This window comes from Chlorocebus sabaeus, chromosome 8 (genome assembly GCF_047675955.1).
Source record: "Chlorocebus sabaeus isolate Y175 chromosome 8, mChlSab1.0.hap1, whole genome shotgun sequence".
Classification (NCBI taxonomy): Eukaryota; Metazoa; Chordata; class Mammalia; order Primates; family Cercopithecidae; genus Chlorocebus; species Chlorocebus sabaeus.
Window position 1 is genome coordinate 88,817,706 of NC_132911.1, and position 21,193 is coordinate 88,838,898.

Sequence of the window (21,193 nt, forward strand, 5' to 3'; positions counted from 1 at the left end):
AAGAATGATTTTCTCAAAACATTTTATAATTTCTATAAAACATATTTATTTTAAATATTAAGAAGCTTATAATAACTTGTTCTAAATGTGATGTAAACATCTGGCAGCATTAAAATAATCCCATTTACCATTAAGGAAGGATATCTAGACTGTTTTTACACTATTTGAAAATGTTAGTTTTTGATAAGTTTAAAGATATTTCATACTATAGCTTGTTTTTCACTTGCTACAAATAAAGTATATTGTCTTATACTCTGTCTATATAAAACCATTTTAGCATCTTTTATTTTCTATCATGCGACTTCCTTACACATTTAAAGAATTTCCACCTAACATGGAGTTTTATCAACATGGTAGGAGACCCAAGTTCTGGCTGTTACTGGAAAGGGGTCCCAATTCAGACCCCAAGAGAGGGTTCTTGCATCTTGCAAGAACTAATTCAGGGCGAGTCCACGGTGCAAAGCAAAAGCAAGTTTATTAAGAAAGAAAGGTGGTGAAACTATAGCTACTCCATAGACAGAGTAAAAAAATAAGAGGAAGAACGCACCCGCCCTAGGTACAATGCTTGTTTATCCATAGGATAACAACAACAACAACAAAAACCATGGGGAGGTGTGCTCTACTACAAGGTTTGTGATAAAGGATTAATTTTTCTAATTACTATATTTTGCAAGACTCGATATGATTATCTTTAAAGCAAAATTAGGAACGCTTTTGTTCTTAAGATATGGAGATATCAGGACATTCATGGGCCTGGGTCTGTTTAGTAAACATTATTAATCTGTTCCCTTAACCATAAACTTCTAGAAGCTAGGAATACCTAATCTCCTGGAAATGCAGCCCAGCAAGTCCCAGCCTCCTTCTTCTTAGCCCTCACTCAAGATGGGGTCGCTGTGGTTTGAATGCCTCTGACATGGTAACTAGCCTTATGACTTTAGGCAAGTCAGGTTTTCAGTTTTCTCATCTTTAAAAGGAAGCCTGGATTTGCATTTTATTTATTTAGAAATGATAGCTCAATAAAATCATTAGATTAGATAGATGATAGATGGATGGAGAGAGATAGGTAGATAGATAGATAGATGGATGGATGATTGATGTATCCATCTTACTTGCCAAAGAACAAGGGCCTTAAATAGTCAAATAATTAGAGAGGCTGTCGCTTTCAGGTGACTCTCTACTATACAAGAACTTAGCTTCAGTATGAACAACTTTCAAAATCATTTGTTTTGTGTACAATTTGTTTGGCATATAAGTGTGCAGTAGATCAGTATGGTTGTATTGTTAACAGACTGAGCAGTCTGTGCTCTCATTAGTTTGTTTTCCATTTTTGGCACTTGGCTAAGAAAGACATAAGCATCTGCCACTAGTGGATATACTCAAGAGTTCCCTATAAACATAGAATACCATGAAATAAAAACAGAATGGCGAGGCTGGACAAGATATATAGCTTACAGAGTCACTACTAATCCACAGTCATTTCTCATAAGTTACAGTCTTCTTGCATTTGTGTGTGTGTGTGTGTGTGTGTGTGTGTGTGTGTATTTTCTCTCTTTTTTAGTAGAGGTGCAAACTTGGGCAACTTAGTTAATATCACAAAATCTGTTATGTCCTCTGGTAGGTAAGCATGAAATTAATTCCTAACTCATGAAATCATTCTAAGAGTTAAATGAGGTAACATATTATAATGGTCAGCATTATGCCTGGTATATTTTTAGTGCTTAATCAATATTAGCTAGTATTAACAGTTAACAGTAACCATTATCAATAATGGGGCCAGGCGCGGTGGCTCACGCTTGATCCCAGCACTTTGGGAGGCTGAGGCGGACGGATCACCTGCAGTCAGGAGTTTGAGACCAGCCTAGCCAACATGGTGAAACCCTGTCTCTACTAAAAATACAAAAATTAGCCAGGTGTGGTGGTGGGCGCCTGTAATCCCAGCTAGTCGGGAGGCTGAAGCAGGAGAATTGCTTGAACCCAGGAGGCAGAGGTTTCAGTGAGCCAACATTGTGCCACTGCACTCCAACCTGGGCGACAGAGCGAAATTCTGTCTTTAAAAAAAAAAAAGAAAGAAAAAGAAAAAAACAATAATGGTAGATGTATTTCTCATATTGACATTCATACAGCAGTGTCTATAAAACTGAGAAACAAACTGGTTGGTCAGTTTTTCTTCCATAGTAGTTTATTTGGGACTTCTCTGAATTATTCTGCTTTCCCAGTTTTCCCTCTCCTACTCCCCAAAGCATTCCAGCTGCAGCTGATCACACTTACCTGCAGAGAGCGCTCAGCTGTTTCTGTTAACCCCATGCTGCTTGTTTAGGTCTCAAAAACAGAAATTCCACTACTTTTGTTTAACAGGGATAATTGCATATAGAAACTCGTTAACTTGGTATTGAAGAACTGAAAACGCAAAAAGACACCACTATGGTATACTAGAGTTAGCAACTGCAGGAAGCTGCTACCACCTCTAGGACTGGGGAAACCAAGGAAGATTTGGGATCTCAGAAATTGCTGTAGAAAAAGAGCCTACCAGGGCTGAAACTATGCATAGGAGATTCTGTTCAGGTGGTGCTGCTGTGTCTGAGTCCACAGGGAGAACCTGTGGTGCTGACACCCAAATCTCTGAGATGGGGATATGGGTTGACAGGTGCTGGGGTCTTTGAGGGAGCGTGGAGTGGCTGTTCTCCAAGTGTTGCAAAATTACTCAGACCGGATTCTGCTGCTGCTACTGGAATGAATTGTTGTTGTCAGGGTGAAGAAACTAGATTGGGGGAATGCTGAAAAGAGCAAGGAGCCAAAACACAAATAAAAACCAAAACAAGGAGCACGTCCCTTTGTCTTGCTCCAGTCCTGCAGTCTTTCTTAGGTCCTTTATTGGCTGAACCCAGCAGAGAGCTAGCTTCCCAAAACCAACCCTAACCCTAACCCTCACCTCCAGAAGTGTGGTTTTCAGAGTTCCAACCCTATCTGTGGCAAAGGGTAGGTCTGAAACCAAAAAACAATAGCTTAATAACTGACGTATGTCCCCATTATATTGTCATTCTATTTCTCCCAGGTTTGGAGACTCTAATGTGACTGAGGGTTTCCAACCCTTAGGTAGTTTTACCTTAGAAAACTTTACAAAATATTTCACCTTACTGTGATTCATTGACCTGTCTATTCATGGTTTCAGAGATCAGTAAGAGTATCATTAAAGAGTAGATGAGTGGTTATTCTAAATTCTTATCTTTCTCTTTTACACAAAGCATTGCCCAATAGTTTACAGCACTGAATGGCATTTTCTTTTAAAGGTCCATGTATGACTCTGAATGTAGGACATTGTATGTTAATACATTAAACATAAGTATTTATACTCTAACAAGTCAAGTAAAAGGAGATGTATACCTAAAATTATATTTAATCTCCCTAAGGAAGGTTTTTACCTTCTGCAATGTTGGCTGTCTAAATCCAACCTCGTTTTTCAATAACATTAGGAAGAGCACTGATCAGTTTATAATTTCCAGTGATAAGCAGACTTTTATTAACAGAGAAAAAACAAATGCCACCGGTGTTTCACCTTTATAAAAAAGACGTATACATTTTAAATGTTCCAAAATAGGCATTGTTCAGTTCTGGAACCATTTTGACTTTGTGTTAATTGATTCAAGAAGCTACTAGATTTGCAGTTAATGAAAGAACACTAAGTCAAGTTACAGTTGTTTCAGATCATTGATTAGAAAGCACAATATATATTCATGAATATTGGAAAACATTAACAAACAATGTCTGTTTTGTTATGCTAATTTGAATTATCCTCTGGTAGTATGGTATTCCATTTGAAATGTTTGAAAATAACAGCATGGTACACTTGACCAATGGTATTATTTGGAGTTAGAAGATGTGAATTTCAGGCCTAGATGCACATGTGTTGACTGGTTAAGCTTGGAAAAGTCACCTCTTTTTTTTTTTTTTTGCCAGTTTCCTTCATGGACAAAATGGCTTAACACTACTGACTTTACAGAATTATAAGACTTAAATGAGAAAGTCATTTTAGTGGCTTATAACCCCACAACAACCTTTTGAATTTGTTAACTTTTTAATTACACAAAGCTGTATACAAAATGTTACAAAGATTATATTAGAATCAAAATATTGCAAAAGAGATCATTCAAGATTGCAATCAACTTGCTTTTAAAAGCATGTTCAAGAAGTATTTCCATGTGATCCAAGGAGAAAACTTCACAGAAAACCTTGGAAAATTTAATAACAAAAAAGAGCAATGAAATTTACTCATTTATTGGTCTCGGGTGAAGTGTGTCTTTTAAAATTATTTTCTGATTCACTTGTAACCAAAGACTTATTTGAAGTCAGAGTAGAAATTATAGGCAGAGTTTGTGAATTCTGAGTAGTTTAAACAGTACAGGGAACAGATATACTACCAGCCTATAAGAATTATTTGTATAGATTTCAAATGTATCCCTTCTTAGAAATGAAAAGGCACCTTACTTTGGTTTTATAGACATCTGTCAAAGTGAAGCATAATGAAAAGGAAGTCTGGAGGTTGAATCAAGACATGGAGCAAGATCTTCTCTGGCCGGCTTGTTATTGGTCTTTGTAGATCTACTGAAAGGTCCTGGTGAGAATATGGCCCTAAACTTGTTCTCAGGTTTTGCCTCTGGGCAGCCCAGAAAATTTAGCCCCCTAGGGAAGACCAAATATTTTTGTTAGCATCAACTACTTAGTAACTATAAGTTTTGATTCATGAGTAGGGAAAAGGAAGAATTGTTTTCATGAGGGCAATTTAGAAACAGGTAAATACCAGGAAATGTTTAAAGTTACTACTAATCTAAAATGAAATTTTAATATTCAGTAGTAAAATACTACACATATATTACATTTCCAGTTTCTTTTCTTGTGTTTGAAACCGCGTTTGTTGACAGGAAAATGTAAGTATCAAGTCAGAAGTTTAGCCATCAGGTAATGATTTATTAGAATGTGGTGTATCTACCTGAGAAAATGCACCACAGCCATTAAAACAAACATTAAGAAGACCATTTAACAGGCCTGATAAATGTTTTTAATATAAACCAAAGAGAACGAGCTAGAATACATGACTGTACATATATTATGTTTTCAATTATGTGAAAAATATGGAAGCTTATAGAAAAAAGATTAAAGGATTATAGTAGTTGTTCTGAGGTCTGAGACTGAGAGTTTTATAGTTTTTTTTATGTACTTTTTTTCCAAAATGTTACTTTATTATTTTTAAAGCTTAATAACAAGCTCTTTATTTTTAAAAGACAATTAAAATTATGTTTATTTGCTGTGTTAATATGCCTTTGTCCAAAAGGCACTTAGTTTTAAAATTGCCTCTGTCCAAAAACAATTACCATTTAAGAACAGTGGATGAAATCAAATGTCCTTATTCTTCCTAGAGAAAAGTTATGTCTATTTTATCAAATAAACTAATATTAAAATTAATATTACCAGTTTTTAGCTTTTGCTAGGTAATAAAGTTACATATGTCTGATATTATTTAAAGCATTAAAAGGCAAAATAAGAAAAAGGTACCTAGAAAATAGAAACATTTATTAAATGAAGAAATTAAATTCTCAAATTTTCTTCATGAATTGGTTTTATTAAAATTGGACTGAATTTTTAAAATTTATTACTTGACAGCAGGTGTTTTAGAGTTTTCACTGTAAAATAGACCTTGAGGAAAGAAGAATTATTATATGTTTGGCTTCATTAGAAACCATTATCTATTTGATGAGTAAGTATTTGGGAGAAAATTATCCTGACCAAGAAATATTAGGGAAAATTAAGGACTATTAAAGGAAAGGAGAGGAAATAACTCCAAAAGGGTAAGGATCAAGAAAAACAAGAGGAAGGAAAAAAATTAAAGCTTTTAACTAGCCTGGAGATTTAGATTCCATTTAATTCTGCTGGATTGCCATTTCTGCTGTCAGTCTATAATCTTAAATGAACTAGTTCCTTAGTCTCAATACTATTTGCCAATCTAATATTTGATAAAGGCAAAATTTCTTTGATTTACTGTGGACAGAATTCTGATGAGAACCCCTTTGTTGGCCTGCCTTTCACCTACTTCTCTCTGCATTTTGAAGAACACCTGTATCCCGTCTTACAATCCCAGAAAGTCTTCCCCCCTTTCTATCCTTGTCTTGTTATGTTTTTGTACATTAGGACAACATCCAGTCTTCCTTCCTTTTATTTGTAATTAACTCAAGAGTGCCCAATGCAAATTAAGAAAGATTTCAGCTCCATTAAAAGTTGTAAAATTAAAAATTATGCCCTCATGTTAGCCCATGTTACTGGTGGAGGATGTCCAGGTTCTTGAACAAATAATTGGGCAAAATGCATAAACAAAGGAAGGAAAGAATGAAGTAACAAAAGCAGAGATTTATGGAAAAAGAAAGTACACTCCACAGGGTGGGAGCCAACAGAGCGTAAGGGCTCAAGAGTCTGGTGACAGAATTTTCTGGGGTTTACATACCCTCTACAGGTTTCCCCATCGTTTGCTTGGAGTACACCCTACGTATATTAAGTAGTGGACTACGGTCAGTCTGATTGTTTGTGTAAGGGGACCAATCAGAGGCTGAAGTGAAGTTACAAATGTATACCCTATGCAAATGAAGACTTTGCCCATGAGCAGCCTGATTGGTTGTGGAAGGGGACCAATCAGAGGTACTTTCAATTTTTCATCAGCCATTCAGAAAAAGGTGGTGGGATGAGGAGGGGTGCAAAGGGAGTAGCCTCTGGTCCTTTTGTTACTTGGGCATGGAAAGGTGGGGTTTTCCTTTTTGTTTAGTTCTAGGAAGTCAGCATGAAACAGCCTTAGGTTCCCTGCCTCCAGACCCTATTCTCCTGCCTCACCCATTCCCAATTTTGTTTTGTGAATGACCTATCACATTAAAATATTTAAGTCCTGATGCTGTCCAACTTCCCATCAAAGTTTTACCAAAGAATTGGTAAAACGTTATTTGATTCCTTGGTGCAAGTCATCCAGCCAGGCTTGGTGGCTTATGCCTATAATCCCAGTACTTTAGGAGCCCAAGTTGAGCAGATCACTTCAGTCCAAGAGTTCGAGAGCAGCCTGGGCAATACGACAAAATGCTATCTCTACAAAAAATACAAAAAACTTTAGCCGGGCGCAATGGCATGCAGTAGTCCCAACTACTTGGGAGGCTGAGGTGGGAGAATTGCTTGAGCCCAGGAGGCAGAGGTTGTCGTAAGATCACACCGCTGGACTCCAGCCTGGGTGACAGAGTGACACTCTGTCTCAAAAAACCAAAAGAGAGAGTAAAGAAAACTAGTCATTTTCCTTTGAAGTAGTTCACCAAAATATTCAGAGAACCGGCCACTCACCATAGGAATTTATACCAAAGGAAAGTTGTTTAGTAATATACTATGTAGATTACTAAAATGTATGCCCCATACTAAAAGCATATCATAAATACAGTGAGCAAGTATGGCTCTTTCTCAGCATAAGATCAGGCCATGCCACCGTTGGAGGTTTGGTAATCCTTGGCTGGGGGAAGCAACAGAAATATTGATAAACATTTTTCTTCCCTATAAACATAGTATTAAATTACATTGCAATTAAAGTAGCAGTGAATGTAGTGAACTTTACTTGGCCTGTATTTTTACTATAGAACTCCTACATCATTATATATTTTGATTGTGTTTTAGAGATTTTCTTAACCCAATTTATAGATTGGCTTGTTTAATGAACCTGTACAACTGCACATTGGTGTCCTAGGGAAATGGTCCTGCTAAAAGAGCTTGCCTTTCATTTCAAATAGCAACTTCTACTCTAGAAGAGATCAGTCAATTGCCATATTTTCTTTTCGCTCAATAGTTTTGGGTGTTATAGCTCATGCAAAGTGCCTTTGTATTTTGGTTCACTGACTTAAGGTGCTCTGTGAATTCAACTTATAAATAACTAATGTAGACCTTGTTTTGTGATTGAAATGAGGGGCAGGTCTAGCTGACCCTTTTGATTCTCAAGCCCCTAGTGATATAGATGATATTCATAACCCTTTTCAGCCTCATCCTGCCTGTGCTCTTTGAAGTAAACTATTATGTGTTGACATCCATGACCTGTTCTTTGCTAGCTGTTCTTCAGCTCTAATGGACTTTGCTTATTCACAGAAGATGGCACCTCTCTTGAACTCTGTCTCATTTCATTTCTTTTCTTTTCCAGATATCTCTTAGTTTTTCCCCAGCATGTTCTAAATCGTTTTTGAATACCCTAAGTCTCTAATGTAGGAGATATTCTTAGTACTAAGGAATTTTGCTTTAAATTTGGTTTAATAGTGCTTTTTGCGCTTCTCCCACCCCATAGTATAATAGTTTTAAATGTCTCTAAATGAATATTTGGAAACCAATCTATCTTAACTTTTATTATATTTCATATATTATTTCCTAAAAAGAGATTATCACATTTCCATCTGTATGTATAAACAAGATGTAATTTTATCAATTAACCTATTATAAAAGTTTTTTTTTATTTTCTTCCCATTCTAGTTTTTTATTTCTGACTTCCATATTAGATTGTTTTTATTGACTGTTTTAAAGTAATTATAAGAATGTAATCCAATATTTTATTCTGTCACAATAAAATATGTAACAATTATAATTCTAAGTCAATAATGCTATTTTCTTTATAGTGAATAATGTACTTACATGTCTGGTTCACTGGAAAATAGTCATGAAAATGAGTAAATGTATCCCAGTATTTTTTCATTGACCTTTTAGGTTACTCAAATGTTCTGTCATATAAAAATTTGTTGTATATGTGGATGCAGTATAAATAATATGAAGCTTCTGAATCTATGAATTACATATTTTTATAAATGAGTTAACCCTTATACTTTGTTTAATGGAAATTCATTGATTGTGGTGAATATCATTTTTCACTTTTCAGCAAAGGTTTTAAGTTTTATGATATTTTGTTAAATATGCTTGTAATATCTAACTATAAAAATATCTCTAGTCTCAATTTGCACATCTAGCAAATGGTCAGAATAATTAAAAGATATCTTGATAAATACTTCCCACCATAAGCAGTCAACAAAGTTTTGTCCTCATGCTAGCTCCATGTCATTCAAGCTGTCTCCTTTTGTCTGCAATCAGAGGAGCCTTTTGTTACTGAAAAGATTCTTAGAGTGAGCTGAAGCACCATATTGATCTGTCTCTCATAGCTGTTTTCTTTAAGCTCGTTTTACTTTTTTATCTTGCTGGGCTGTTTATTGTTTGACCAGTAATTTTATTTCTTTGTTCCCGTTCTGCAAGATCCTTTCCTCTTTTAAACTAATGTGCTAATAAGTGTTTGACGTGTAAGAGGAATATTTCTGTTCATAAGAAATGTAAATCTGTTTTATCAAGCAAAGAAGTATATTTAGGGATGAAGGTCAGCATAATTTCAACAAATTGCATGTTACTGTTGGAGCAAAGCTCCTAGTCCTTTCATACCTTACAAATGAGTTCCTCTTGGAGGTCACACTCTAAAGTCCAGAAAGCATAGACTATATTAGCATTCTATTTTCTTAGTGAAAATTAAATCTGCCAAATAATACCTGCATCTGAATATTAGAGAACAGCAGCAGAAAGAAAACATTTATTGAAATTTTCTACGGGGCTATTCTGTTAATCATTTCACATATTTGATAGAATTCTCAGGTATCAAACCAACTCTCAGTCCCATTTGTGTTTTGTAAAGGTTATTTGATTACCACGGGCGTGTGCCTCCACCTCCCCGTGCAGTAATTCCACTGAAGCGTCCCAGAGTGGCAGTCACGACGACTCGCAGGGGGAAAGGAGTCTTTTCCATGAAAGGTGGATCGAGATCTACTGCCAGTGGGTCAACAGGCTCTAAATGTAAGTAAGGTCCTTCATTTTATTTCTCCTTAAAGAAGGAGGTGGTTAACTATCATTGCATGAATGCCTATATTCAATAAATTAACCAGATAGTTATGAAGGGCCTGCTATGTATAAAGTATTAGAAAATCATAAAATGGATAAGAAATGGTCTCTGCTTTCCACCATACTGTGTTGCAGTAGGGGAGACAAACACAAACATGTCTAACAAAAACCCAGGACCAATTTGAAAAGTATTTTATCAGAGCAAATAACACTGTGCTCTCAGCTTAGCTTGTGACATATTAAAGTCCTGAAACATAATATGTTGCTTTTAATGAAGAAATCAATTTACTTCCAAAGGGAGTGCATAAACTGTCTTTTCAGAGAAGCATTATACAAAATTAGTTCATGGTTTGAATATTTGAGCAATTAAGAGAGGCAAACTATAGAAATGTTAAAAGCATAATTTACCATACAGTGATAAATTATTATGAGATATATGTATCTGAAAATATATTTAATGTCGTAAAAAGTAAAATAATATTTGCATAGTTTCAAATTAATTAGTAAAAAGCAGCGATACAAACTTTCCAACTAAACACACTGCTAAATTTTTATGTGGAGTGATTCAGAAAAAAATTTTATTTGTTGTTATTCCTAAGGATAACAAAATTTCCCATATTCCTTGAGATTGCCCTTTATCAGAAAGCAAACAAATAATGAACTGATCAATAGGTAAAAGAATAAACACATAGAGAAAGTTAGGAACACTATATTTCATTGATTGAAGTGACATTTGAGTAGAAACCTAAAGGATGTGAGGAAAAGAGAAAGTGAGCTTGAAGCTGTCAGAGACAGAGCATTCTGTGGAGAAAAATTGGTCAGTGCGGAGACCTTAAGTTGAATAGTCAGGGAACAATAAGGAAGCCAGTGTGACTGCAACAGAGCTGAGCCAGTGAGGGAAAGTCTAGCTGGGGATCAGGTCAGAGAGTTAGACATAGGGCAAGTTCCAATGCAGCTTGATAAGCCACTGCAGAGACTTGGATTTACTCTGCATCCCAACCATTTAAGACAAGTAAGGGAAATACTATTATCCCAGTTTTATTGATGAGTAAACACAGAAAGTCATATAGCTAATTGATATAGTAGAGCCAGAACTAGAACCTAGGTCTCTTAGTTCTTATGCCCATATGCTATCTACTGTAGAATACTGCCTTTTATTTCAGCACTATACTGAGAAAGAATCACTATTGAAATACTTTGTTTTCACAAAATGCAGTTCAAGATGCAGGAAGGTACTGATGCTTCTGAAAAGGCTAAAGTTTGTTATACTCAACAAACTTTGTGGACCTAAGATAACTTCAATAGCACATTCATAGATTTACGGATTTCTATGTAATTATGTATCCATGTATCTATTCTGTAGATAGATAAATATGAATTCCTTTTTGAGTCTTAGTAACAAAAAAAGGAGTTTCTGCAGCAACTCGTTGGAGGTTAGGTCACCCCAATGTGGAGTATACACAAGTTTCTCTCTCTCAAAAAGTCTCCAAGTGTTGAAAATTTCAATGACTTGTTTCTTACATTGGAAAAAATAAACAATGAAGGGATTTTTATAGAAAGACAAATTGCCAAAGTCAGCTACTTGGAGAAATAATGTGAAGAGACTTTACAGTTTGTAACCATCACAACATGTAACATAAGAATTTATCCTTAAGTCCAATGGTAAATCACACATGAGGTTTAATTTCATCTTTTGTGTGTGTGTGTGTGTGTGTAAGATGTGACAGTCTTGAGAAAAGGCTAAATCTGAAAATTGGACTACTAAACACAAACTAGAGATGCTTTGAAAGAAATGTGGTGTGTTTTACTTTTTTGCAGCAATCATTCTTTGGAATTGTGCATCCTACAGTATCTCTGTTACGTTGGAAAGATATAGATAATAGGTAGAAAGATAAATTATGTGGTAAAAAGATTTTGTAAGGACAATCAAGACAAATGATCATTTAAAATCTATTCAGCATATTATAATTATGTTAATTTTACTTAAATGTTTTAAGTGCTGTATCTTTATTATACTGAAGTTAAATCAAAAGGAAATATTTCATATAAAACACTGGGGAAAATCACTTTAAAAGATTTATCCTAAGGATTAAATCTAAGCTTGGAGGTAGAATAGTCATGTGGCTTCCAGCATCAATAAGACAGCTCCAAGGGATTACTGCCGAGAGACAGGCAAGCCACAGGCTATAGATGCAACCCCAATAAAATACTTGAGCCGGGGAGCTTGACAGGCCTGGTTTACATAGTAGAGAGGAGGGGCCCCTGGGCCTCCTCCAAGCCAACCCTGCAGCAGAGCTTCTATGTAGTAGTCAATGTCATGGTCAGTCACATCAGAGATTACCCAGAAACAAGGGGCAGCCATGGTGTACTTGAGCATGATGTCAGCCCCCTGTTATTACAGCAAGACAACAGATTGATCAATTCTATTCATTTCATATAGTTCTATACATTTATCATGATTTAATATTCTTTTTAGGAGCATATTGGCAGATTACATTATGTACACATATGTACATAAAATACATATATGCATGTATAAATATTCATTAAATTTATAGTACTTTTTACAATTAGGTTGTTTTCTGGAAATAACAAAAGTTTCAAACTCAAATCACAAATGAAAAGTATCAGTGAAGTTTAAAATATACTGTTAATATTGATAGAATCTGAATAAAGATTTACTGAGGTATATATCTTACTCTATTAATAGCTGTTTCCAGCATTTAATGGTTTGGCAAGTTCAGAAGAGGAAATTAATGTTATAGCTTGGATAATTTGTCATTTCTTATTTCAGAATTTGTAATATGACTGAATTCTGCTAAGGAGAAAACTATATAAAGAAAAATATATTAATGTGATAATTTACCAAAAATGAATACTGATAAGCATTTAAAGTGGATTGCTTTAAATATATTGCCACTAGGTATTTCTGTCCCATTTCAAATCAAATTGAACTAAAACTATAATCAACGTGTCCTGTCCTGACATCAGAGTCATAAAATAAAGAAAATATGATATTGCAGATTAGTATTTTACGAAAGAGAAAACATGAATATCAGTGAGCTTTAGCTGTAGTTTCTTAGTGGACAAATTGATGCCCTCTGGAAAAAAATATTCGATCATATCAATTTCTTTAAAGAATTAATTTAAATTCTAATGTCTAACAAGAAAGACTCTGGTAAGTTTGAATGCCTTTAGGGACTTGTCAATGCACTTTCAGTGACAGAATAGGTGACAAACTAATATAAATGCCCTGAAGCATCTAACAGGAAATTAAAGACAGTTCAATTAAAGTTAAAATTGAGAATTTATCCCCAATGCTAAGAAGGCTTTATGTTGGGTTCCTCCCCTCAAAAGTATGTGATTGAAATACAGAGATAAAGCATCAACCAGAGAAATAATATTAATACTCAGCAACATATCATTAAACATTCCCATCCATCCATTATCCTAGGCAAAGTATATTCTGCTTTAGAGATTTTTAAAGAGAGAAAGTACTATCAGCCGGAAAGGTTAGAGAAGGCTTAACAGAGAATTTTGAATTGAGTTTAGAAGAGCCGGTGCATTCAGAAAGGTAGAATGAGAGATACTTGCTTTCTGGGAGACAGGATCTGGGTGGAGAACAGAGGCTTTCCTGTCAGATTGCCTGGAGTGGAGTCTGTTTCACAGTATACTACCATGGTGGCCTTGGGGAAATCCTTTAACCCCTACATACCTCTAATTCCTACCTGGAAATTGAAAATAATATACTGTATATCCAATAGTTATTGTAAGAATTAAACTACTTATGTATATAAAATGCTTAGGCACATAGTAATGTTCAATGAGGTTATTGCTACTACTATTATTATTATAGCAGGTAGGAGCATGGAACATGTAATTGCTGCACCTAGAATCCAATAGTGCCTCAGCCATTTATTATGTGTGTTTTGCGGCAAGGTACTTGCTTGCTGTGCCTTAGTTTCCTCATCTATAAAATGGGAATGATAATCTTACTGCCTTCTCTGTAGAGTTGTGAGGATTAAATGAGCTAGCAAATGTAGAGCTCTTAGAACAGTGTCAGCTAATATAAAAGTCTTAATAGATAATAAACTGTGATAGTAAAAATAATAACTATTATCTGAAGTAAAGATTTATTGCTAGGAATGTCAGTTAATAAACTGAGGACATTATTATTAAACAAGATATAAAATTGGGTAAAAGGATAATGAAAAGCTGTGCAGAATATTGAAGGGTTTGGATTTCATGCAGGGCCAAGATAAAAAATTCTCAGCAAAGTGCTACCTGCTCAAAATGATATTTTAGGACATCTGTATGATGGGTGTCATTAGTTGGCAAGGGCTGTCATAACAAAGTACCATAGTTTGGGTGGCTTTAAATTTATTTTCTCACAATGATGGAGGCTGAAAGTTGGAGATCAAAGTGTCAGAAGGCTTGGTTTTTTCTGATTGCTGTGAGGTAAGGGTCTGTGTCAGTTCTCTCTCCATGACTGGTAGATGACCATCTTATCCCCATGTCTCCACACTGTTTACTCTTCATGTGTCTTGTCTAATAAATTTCCTCTTCTTATAAGGACAAGTTTAGACCCCTCTATGTTACAAGGGCATCACCTGTCCTCTAACTTCAGGCCAGTTGTTCATTATTTTATTATGGAACTTACACTCTTCTGCTTCATGTTGTAGTTATTTGTATGGACATCTAATCTTTCTATTTTCAATTACAAATTCATTCAAGTTAATTATGCTTTGCACAGATTATACTCTTAAACATTTGTGAAATGTGACATCACTATTATTTTTGCTTTTTGCATTTTACTTTTTGTCATACATTTTACAGTTGACTTTGAACCACATCTTTAAAAATGCTACAGCTCAGAGAAAATTAGTTACAGAAAATGTTGCATCAGTTGGTGAAACAAGGGGACAAATTCTGGCCTACACTCCAGGGTCTAAGAGAAATCAGTGTGACGTGTATTTTCAAGTTATGTGATTGGAGATCTGCTACTTCTGTTACTTAGAAGGCCATTTTTGCTTGCTGAAATCTAAAGTATCTTTTCAGTCATAACTCAAAAAACTATTCTTTTATGACTATTTTCACAATCAGTTATCATCAAAACTAATTTATCTTTTCTCTTTGCCCACATAGTTGATACAAGTTCAATTAATCAGCACCTTTTCCATTGATGAAATAGACATGAGCCCTGAGGAACTGATATTCCATAGACAAAATTGATGTGATCTTTCATTTTCAGGCACTTACTATCTGGTTGGGGGCAGGAGGGACCAGAAAATTTAAAAATGGGAGATAATTTCAATATCAAGTGACAGAAGATTTTTACTATTTCTCATTTTTTGTATTTTATGTTATACGTATCATAATAAATTACTTACATATTTCTTTTCTGTCCCTAGTTATAGAGTCCATGAGACCAGGGAGGCAGTTCACCATGATGAGAAGTTCATGATGGGCAGTGGGGGGTAGGAGGGTAGGACCTAAACACCCATGGCTTTGGCGTCAGGCTGCCCACTCTAAACTTGAATTGTTGCCTCTTGGCTAAAGCAATCTTTTTAAAGAACATTTAAAAAAATTTTTTTAGAAACAGGGTATCACTCTGTCACCCAGGCTGTAATGCAGTGGCACGATTGAATAGCTCACTGTAACCTCAAACTCCTGCACTCAAGCTATCCTCCCAGCTCAGCCTCCTGAAGAGCTAGGAATATAGGCGCATACCACCATGCCTGGCTAATTTCCTTATTTTTTGTGGAGATAGGGAACTCAGCATGTTGCCCAGGCTGATCACAAACTCCTGGCTCAAGCAACTCTCCCGCCTCAGCCTCCCAAAGCACTGGGATTATAGGCTAAGCCACTATGCCCAGCCTGCTAAAACACATTACTTAACTTCTCTAATATTCACTGTTCAAATCCAAAAGTAAGTTTAACAATTCTGATTTGCATATTGGGAACAAATTAAATGATATACTTGCAGCTTCTAATGAAATGCAAGATGAACAGATGCAGATAGTAAGCATTTAATGAATACTTATTGAATAAAATCCACTCATTCTCCATTTCATTTTCTTTCTAAAAAATATAGAAATAATGGGTATAGATGTATGTAGGCATAAGTATTATGAATACATATATATGCATATATATGTAATTCCCTGTTCTAGGAAATTTCATCTATGAGGTGGGTGATAACTAGTTGCTGCCATTTATTTTAGCAAAATACTTTAAAGTTTGGCTTTTGAAAACTATTTCTGAGACTAGCAATTAGCCTCTTCATATTAAATTAGCTTTAAAAAAATTGTATTACGTATTATGTTACAAGGGTATCACCTGTCCTATAACTTCAGGTCAGTTGTTCATTTTCTTATTATGGGATATTTATGTTTATATAAAGAAAGGGACAGATGGAAGCAGAGCAGAGGCATTGAAGTGATCATGATAAAGATTTCCAGAAACCTTCCTTTTCTTTTTGATTATTGAATTAAACACAGTGGTTCATTAATTCATAGTGAAGGAAATAACTGAAACTGATGATCATATTTTTCACATCAACTGAAGCTGCATGGCACAATAAAAAGTGTAGAATTGAAAGTAAGAAAATCTACGTTTCAGCCTAAACTCTTACCTGTGCATATCACGTGACTTTGGGAAAATGGTGTACATCATCAGATTCTCAGATTCTTTATTGTTGAAATCCTGTATTTAAAACTGATTTATAAATTAAGTGATATTTCTTTGTTTTGGACATTCAAATAATGTATTAATGGCTGGGGAAAATAAAAATAATAACAAATTAATGTGATTTATTGTCAAAGTCCACATGATTACAAACATTTTTCAGTTTTCTAAATAGTTGATAGGAAGCATGATATTGGTAAGGGAGGTTATATAATTATCTAGAGCAAGGTTTCAATAGTTTTCGCATGATCAGGATTTGGGGTCAGATAATTCTGTGGTGTGGTGTGGGCTATCTTGTGCATTGTAGGATGTTGAGCAGACTAAATCCTCACTAGAAGCCAGTAGCACCACCCCTCCAAGTCATAACAAGCCAATATGTCTCCAGAGACAGTAGAATCTCTCCCACAGAGCAAAATCACCCTCTATTAAGAACCACGGATCTAGACAGTTAGCTGAAGCTTCTTTATTTACCCAGAATAGACTTGACCCAAAGATGATTAAAATAAATTGAAATATTTTTTACCACATAAGTCACAAATGCACACATTTTTATATAGACAGATGGTATCATCCCATGTGCCTAATATTCTTTTTGGATTATATCTCATGTCACAGCAGAAGGCACAATCATTTTGTCAACTGTATCAGAATGTAATAACATTTATCACCAAATCAATGACCTGTATAGAGAGCGCAGATCTGAAATGACTTAATGTGACTTCTTTTTTAAAATAAAAATACTACAGTAATAGTGAGGCAACCTGACTTCTATTTCTCTAGTGTTCTTCTTGCCTAAAAATAAGCTAAAGTAATTTGTCCCAGGAACTTTGTAATTTTTTTAATTTATCACTTTGCTGATTTTGTTTGGTAATTCTAAATTCAAGCCCTATAATCACTCATAGAAAAATAAGTTGTCCTCAACAAAACAACCAAATATTTTTATTATGACAGCATGTTTGCTTTTGTGTATAATTTTTTTTTTTTTTTTTTTTTTTTTTTTTTTTTTTTTGAGACAGAGTCTCACTCTGTCACCCAGATTGGAGGGCAGTGGCACGATCTTGGCTCGCTGCAACCTCCGTCTCCTGGGTTCAAGCAATTCTCTGCCTCAGCCTCCCAAGTAGCTGGGATTACAGGTGCATGCCACCATGCCCAGCTAATTTTTGTATTTTTAGTAGACATGGGGTTTCACCATATTTGTGTATAATTTTTGACAAGTTTTTTCTGTGGTAAAATTTATCTAGAGAAAAAGAGCAAAAGATATTTTTCCTGTGAAGATAGTATTACCAATGTCTTCTAAAATATCTCTGATGTATGTATATACACTCAACTACTAGAGAATAATAGTAAGCAAAAATAGGGACAATATAATTCACTGTGCAGTAGAGAAGTTATTAACAGGAGGGGAAAAAGTAGAAAACAAAAGCAGAAGAGAGTTAGAAAGAGCAGTACATGAGACACAGAGGAGGTTCATTCCAGGCATTCCATCCAGAAACCAGATGTAATAGCACAAAACCATAGTCCATATATAGATAGTGACTCTGCATAAAGAAAAGTAGAACGTGGACTACGGCCAGTTGGATCAGGTAAGGGGCAAGCCTTCTCCCAAGGACAGCACTGAGATATTGAAGTGCGATGAGGAAACGACTTCTACAATTGCTCAAGAGGCAGCCAAGATTATATGTAGAGCCTGCTTTGCAGGACCTAGATGAGCATTTGCTGCCCGCCCATTCTAAGAGAAGAACTGAGCAGCCTGCATAGGGTTAGAGGCTCACTTTAACATTTCCTGGTAGGTCCAGGAAAGAACTGACAGAATCTCTCCAGATTTCTGTGTTACATTTGAGCATTGTTTCTTGAGTAACATTAACTTATTAGACCCAAATTCCATAATAATCCAGCTGAGATCTGAAAGGTGTTCTTTCAGCGCTGGACATGAGTCTAGACTTAAATGAAACCTTGGCTCCCTGGAGACTTCTAAGTTCCAGCCAGATGAGTCTGTATTTCCAATTGTTTTCTAATGTAGGTTCAATAAAGTAGAGTAGTAGTGGTTTATTGGTTTATGTTTTTTAAGGCAATACATAAATTAAAATTAGTCAACTGCATTCCTGGGCTAAGGAGTAGCTCTAATTGCTAAGAAACATATTCTGTTAGTTTTCAGCCATAGTCTTATTTCTCCTGCATTGAAATCTAATGTTCTAAGATAAAATATTTTCTATTAAATTTGATACATTTAAGTAGAACTGCATATGCCTTCATCAAAGGAATGAGTACCACTCTTCAAAGCAGAATCAATTTGCAATTGTGGCAGATGATGTTCCTCAAATGTAGCTGCAATTCCACGATGGTACTTTCATGTCTTTGAAGTAATTGACGTGAGGAGTGATTCTGTATTTTACACTGTTCTACTACTTCCAGTTTAGTCATTCATCAGAGGGATACTCCAGAGGGCCCATGCTTCTTGCAGTTTTTATTTTGCAAACAACTTTGCATTGTAAATAAAAGTCTGCTTTAAAAAAAAAAAATCTGATTTTACAATGGGAAAAGTTTTCTCATTTTTACATAAAAATCTGTTCTTCCCTTGAGACTTAGTGTTTATGATCCATAATATATCATGTATACTATATCATTTCTTAATTGACAAATAGTTCTATTTTAAGCAACATAGATTGCATTTTTTTTTATTTTTTCAAAAAAGTCTGAAGACTAAAGAATCAAACTAAACACTCTAATTCCCTCAAAATTTCTGGGGAATATCTAGTCCTAGATTATTAGAAACCAGAAGGAAAAGAGACAGAAGAGAAATAGACTGGAATCAAATAAGTGTCCAAGATCTTGAAACTTGGCTCTTGACTGAGGTGTGAATACGCCAGTCCACCTAATAAAAGCTCAGAGGCAGGTATAGCTGTTCCATAGTGATAGTTTTAAAATCTTTCATCTCTGATTGTTGTGGATTCAACATATTTCTAAATTCCATTATCCATTTGCATACCCTTCAGTCAAAAGATTTAGGATTAAATGCTCATGTCACTGAGAATCCCTATTTGTAACTGGCAAAATAATACAGTATTCCAGGATCACTAGAAGTAATGAAAAGGTGATAAAATTGAAATGGTTTTCAGAAAAATAAGGACAGTGCAGTGAACTTTTTACAAATATAAAAATATTTCATTTAAAGCATTGTCTTTGAAATATGAGATTGTTCTTTCCTTAAGCCTTTTTGCCTTATAAAATAATTACTGTAGTCAACAGTAGGCTATTTATTGTTGTTTTTAACATCTATACTTGGCAAAATGAAAAGTTGCCAGTCTTATGTTAGTCCCCACTTGTTTTCTTTGAAATGGTACTAAACTCTAAAAATCTAGAATGGGAACCACTACTATTGAAAATATCAATGGGAACTTCAGTGATTTTCCTTTTCATCAAGCCCAGGGCTTAGAGGAAGGCATGCACAACTCACTGCCTGTTTTGGTTTTTTTTTTGTTGTTTTTGTTTTGTTTTGTTTTGTTTTGTTTTGTTTTTCAGAAAAACTGAAGCTTCATAGCAACTTTGAGGGAGCTGGAGTTTTCTCGCATCTAAGACATTTTATTTAAAGGATAAATTGTATATCCTGGTTTCCATCAATTTCCAAGGAGCTGGATTAAAATATCATTGACTGCTAAAATATATATTACAATGTAGTTCCTCAAAGTAGTAGCCGTTATGATTTCATTATTCCTTCATCTGAATCCCTCTCACATTGAAGATTTACTCTATTTGCTAAAATTTAATTTAGCATCATTTGGTTATTTTATAAAATATTTCTAAATTCCATTATCCATTTCCATAATCTTCAGTCAAAAGATTTAGGATTAAATGCTCATGTCACTGAGAATCCGTATTTGTAATTGGCAAAATCATCCAGTATTCCAGGATCACCAGAAGTAATGAGAAGTTGATAATATTGAAAAACGTCCTATGTGATTGGACACAGACTTGAGAAAATACGGGGTGCCTGTGAGTTGGGTCCTAGGTGAGTTATGGTGCATTTGATGCTCTGCTGTTTTCTTCCTTCTTTCTCCTTTCCAGTGAAATCAGATGAGTTACAGACCATCAAGAAAGAATTAACCCAGATCAAAACTAAAATTGACTCCTTGCTAGGGCGCCTGGAGAAGATTGAGAAACAGCAGAAGGCGGAGGCAGGTAAGTGAAAAGGATCTGTGATCACAGACAGGTCAGAATTGAACCAGTGAAACGTTGTCAATCACAGAGGCAGTACAGGGCCAGAAAGACACTGGTTGAGTTTAACAGAGGTTAATACAGATATGCCAACAATATCTTTAAGCCAAGAGTTACAATAATAAAATATGATTTTTTTTTTATTTTAGAGAACATGAACCAATTTTTCTAAGATTCATACTAAAAATAAAAGGCAAGGAAAAGTGTTTTGATGGAATAATCAGCACTAGTTGAGTCACAATTGAGTTTGTCTCAATATCAAGTAACCTTTCAGAAAATCAATCAACAGAATAATGCTATCAGGCTAACATAATATTCACATATAATTAAATTAACTGCAGCAAAATTTGACAGGTTTCAGCAATTATTATAA

General features: G+C 35.0%; 1 protein-coding gene across 19 annotated transcripts in view; it reads left to right on the top strand.

Annotated features, from left to right (window-relative positions):
• The window catches only part of RALYL (RALY RNA binding protein like), a 737,315-nt gene that overhangs the window by 665,948 nt on the left and 50,174 nt on the right, over positions 1–21,193 (top strand). For all 19 annotated transcript variants that reach the window (XM_038000334.2, XM_073018172.1, XM_073018179.1 and 16 more), the window contains 2 exons: positions 9,719–9,876; positions 20,671–20,784. In XM_038000334.2, the coding sequence (XP_037856262.1) occupies positions 9,719–9,876; positions 20,671–20,784 (272 nt within the window). The remainder of the gene's footprint in view (positions 1–9,718; positions 9,877–20,670; positions 20,785–21,193) is intronic.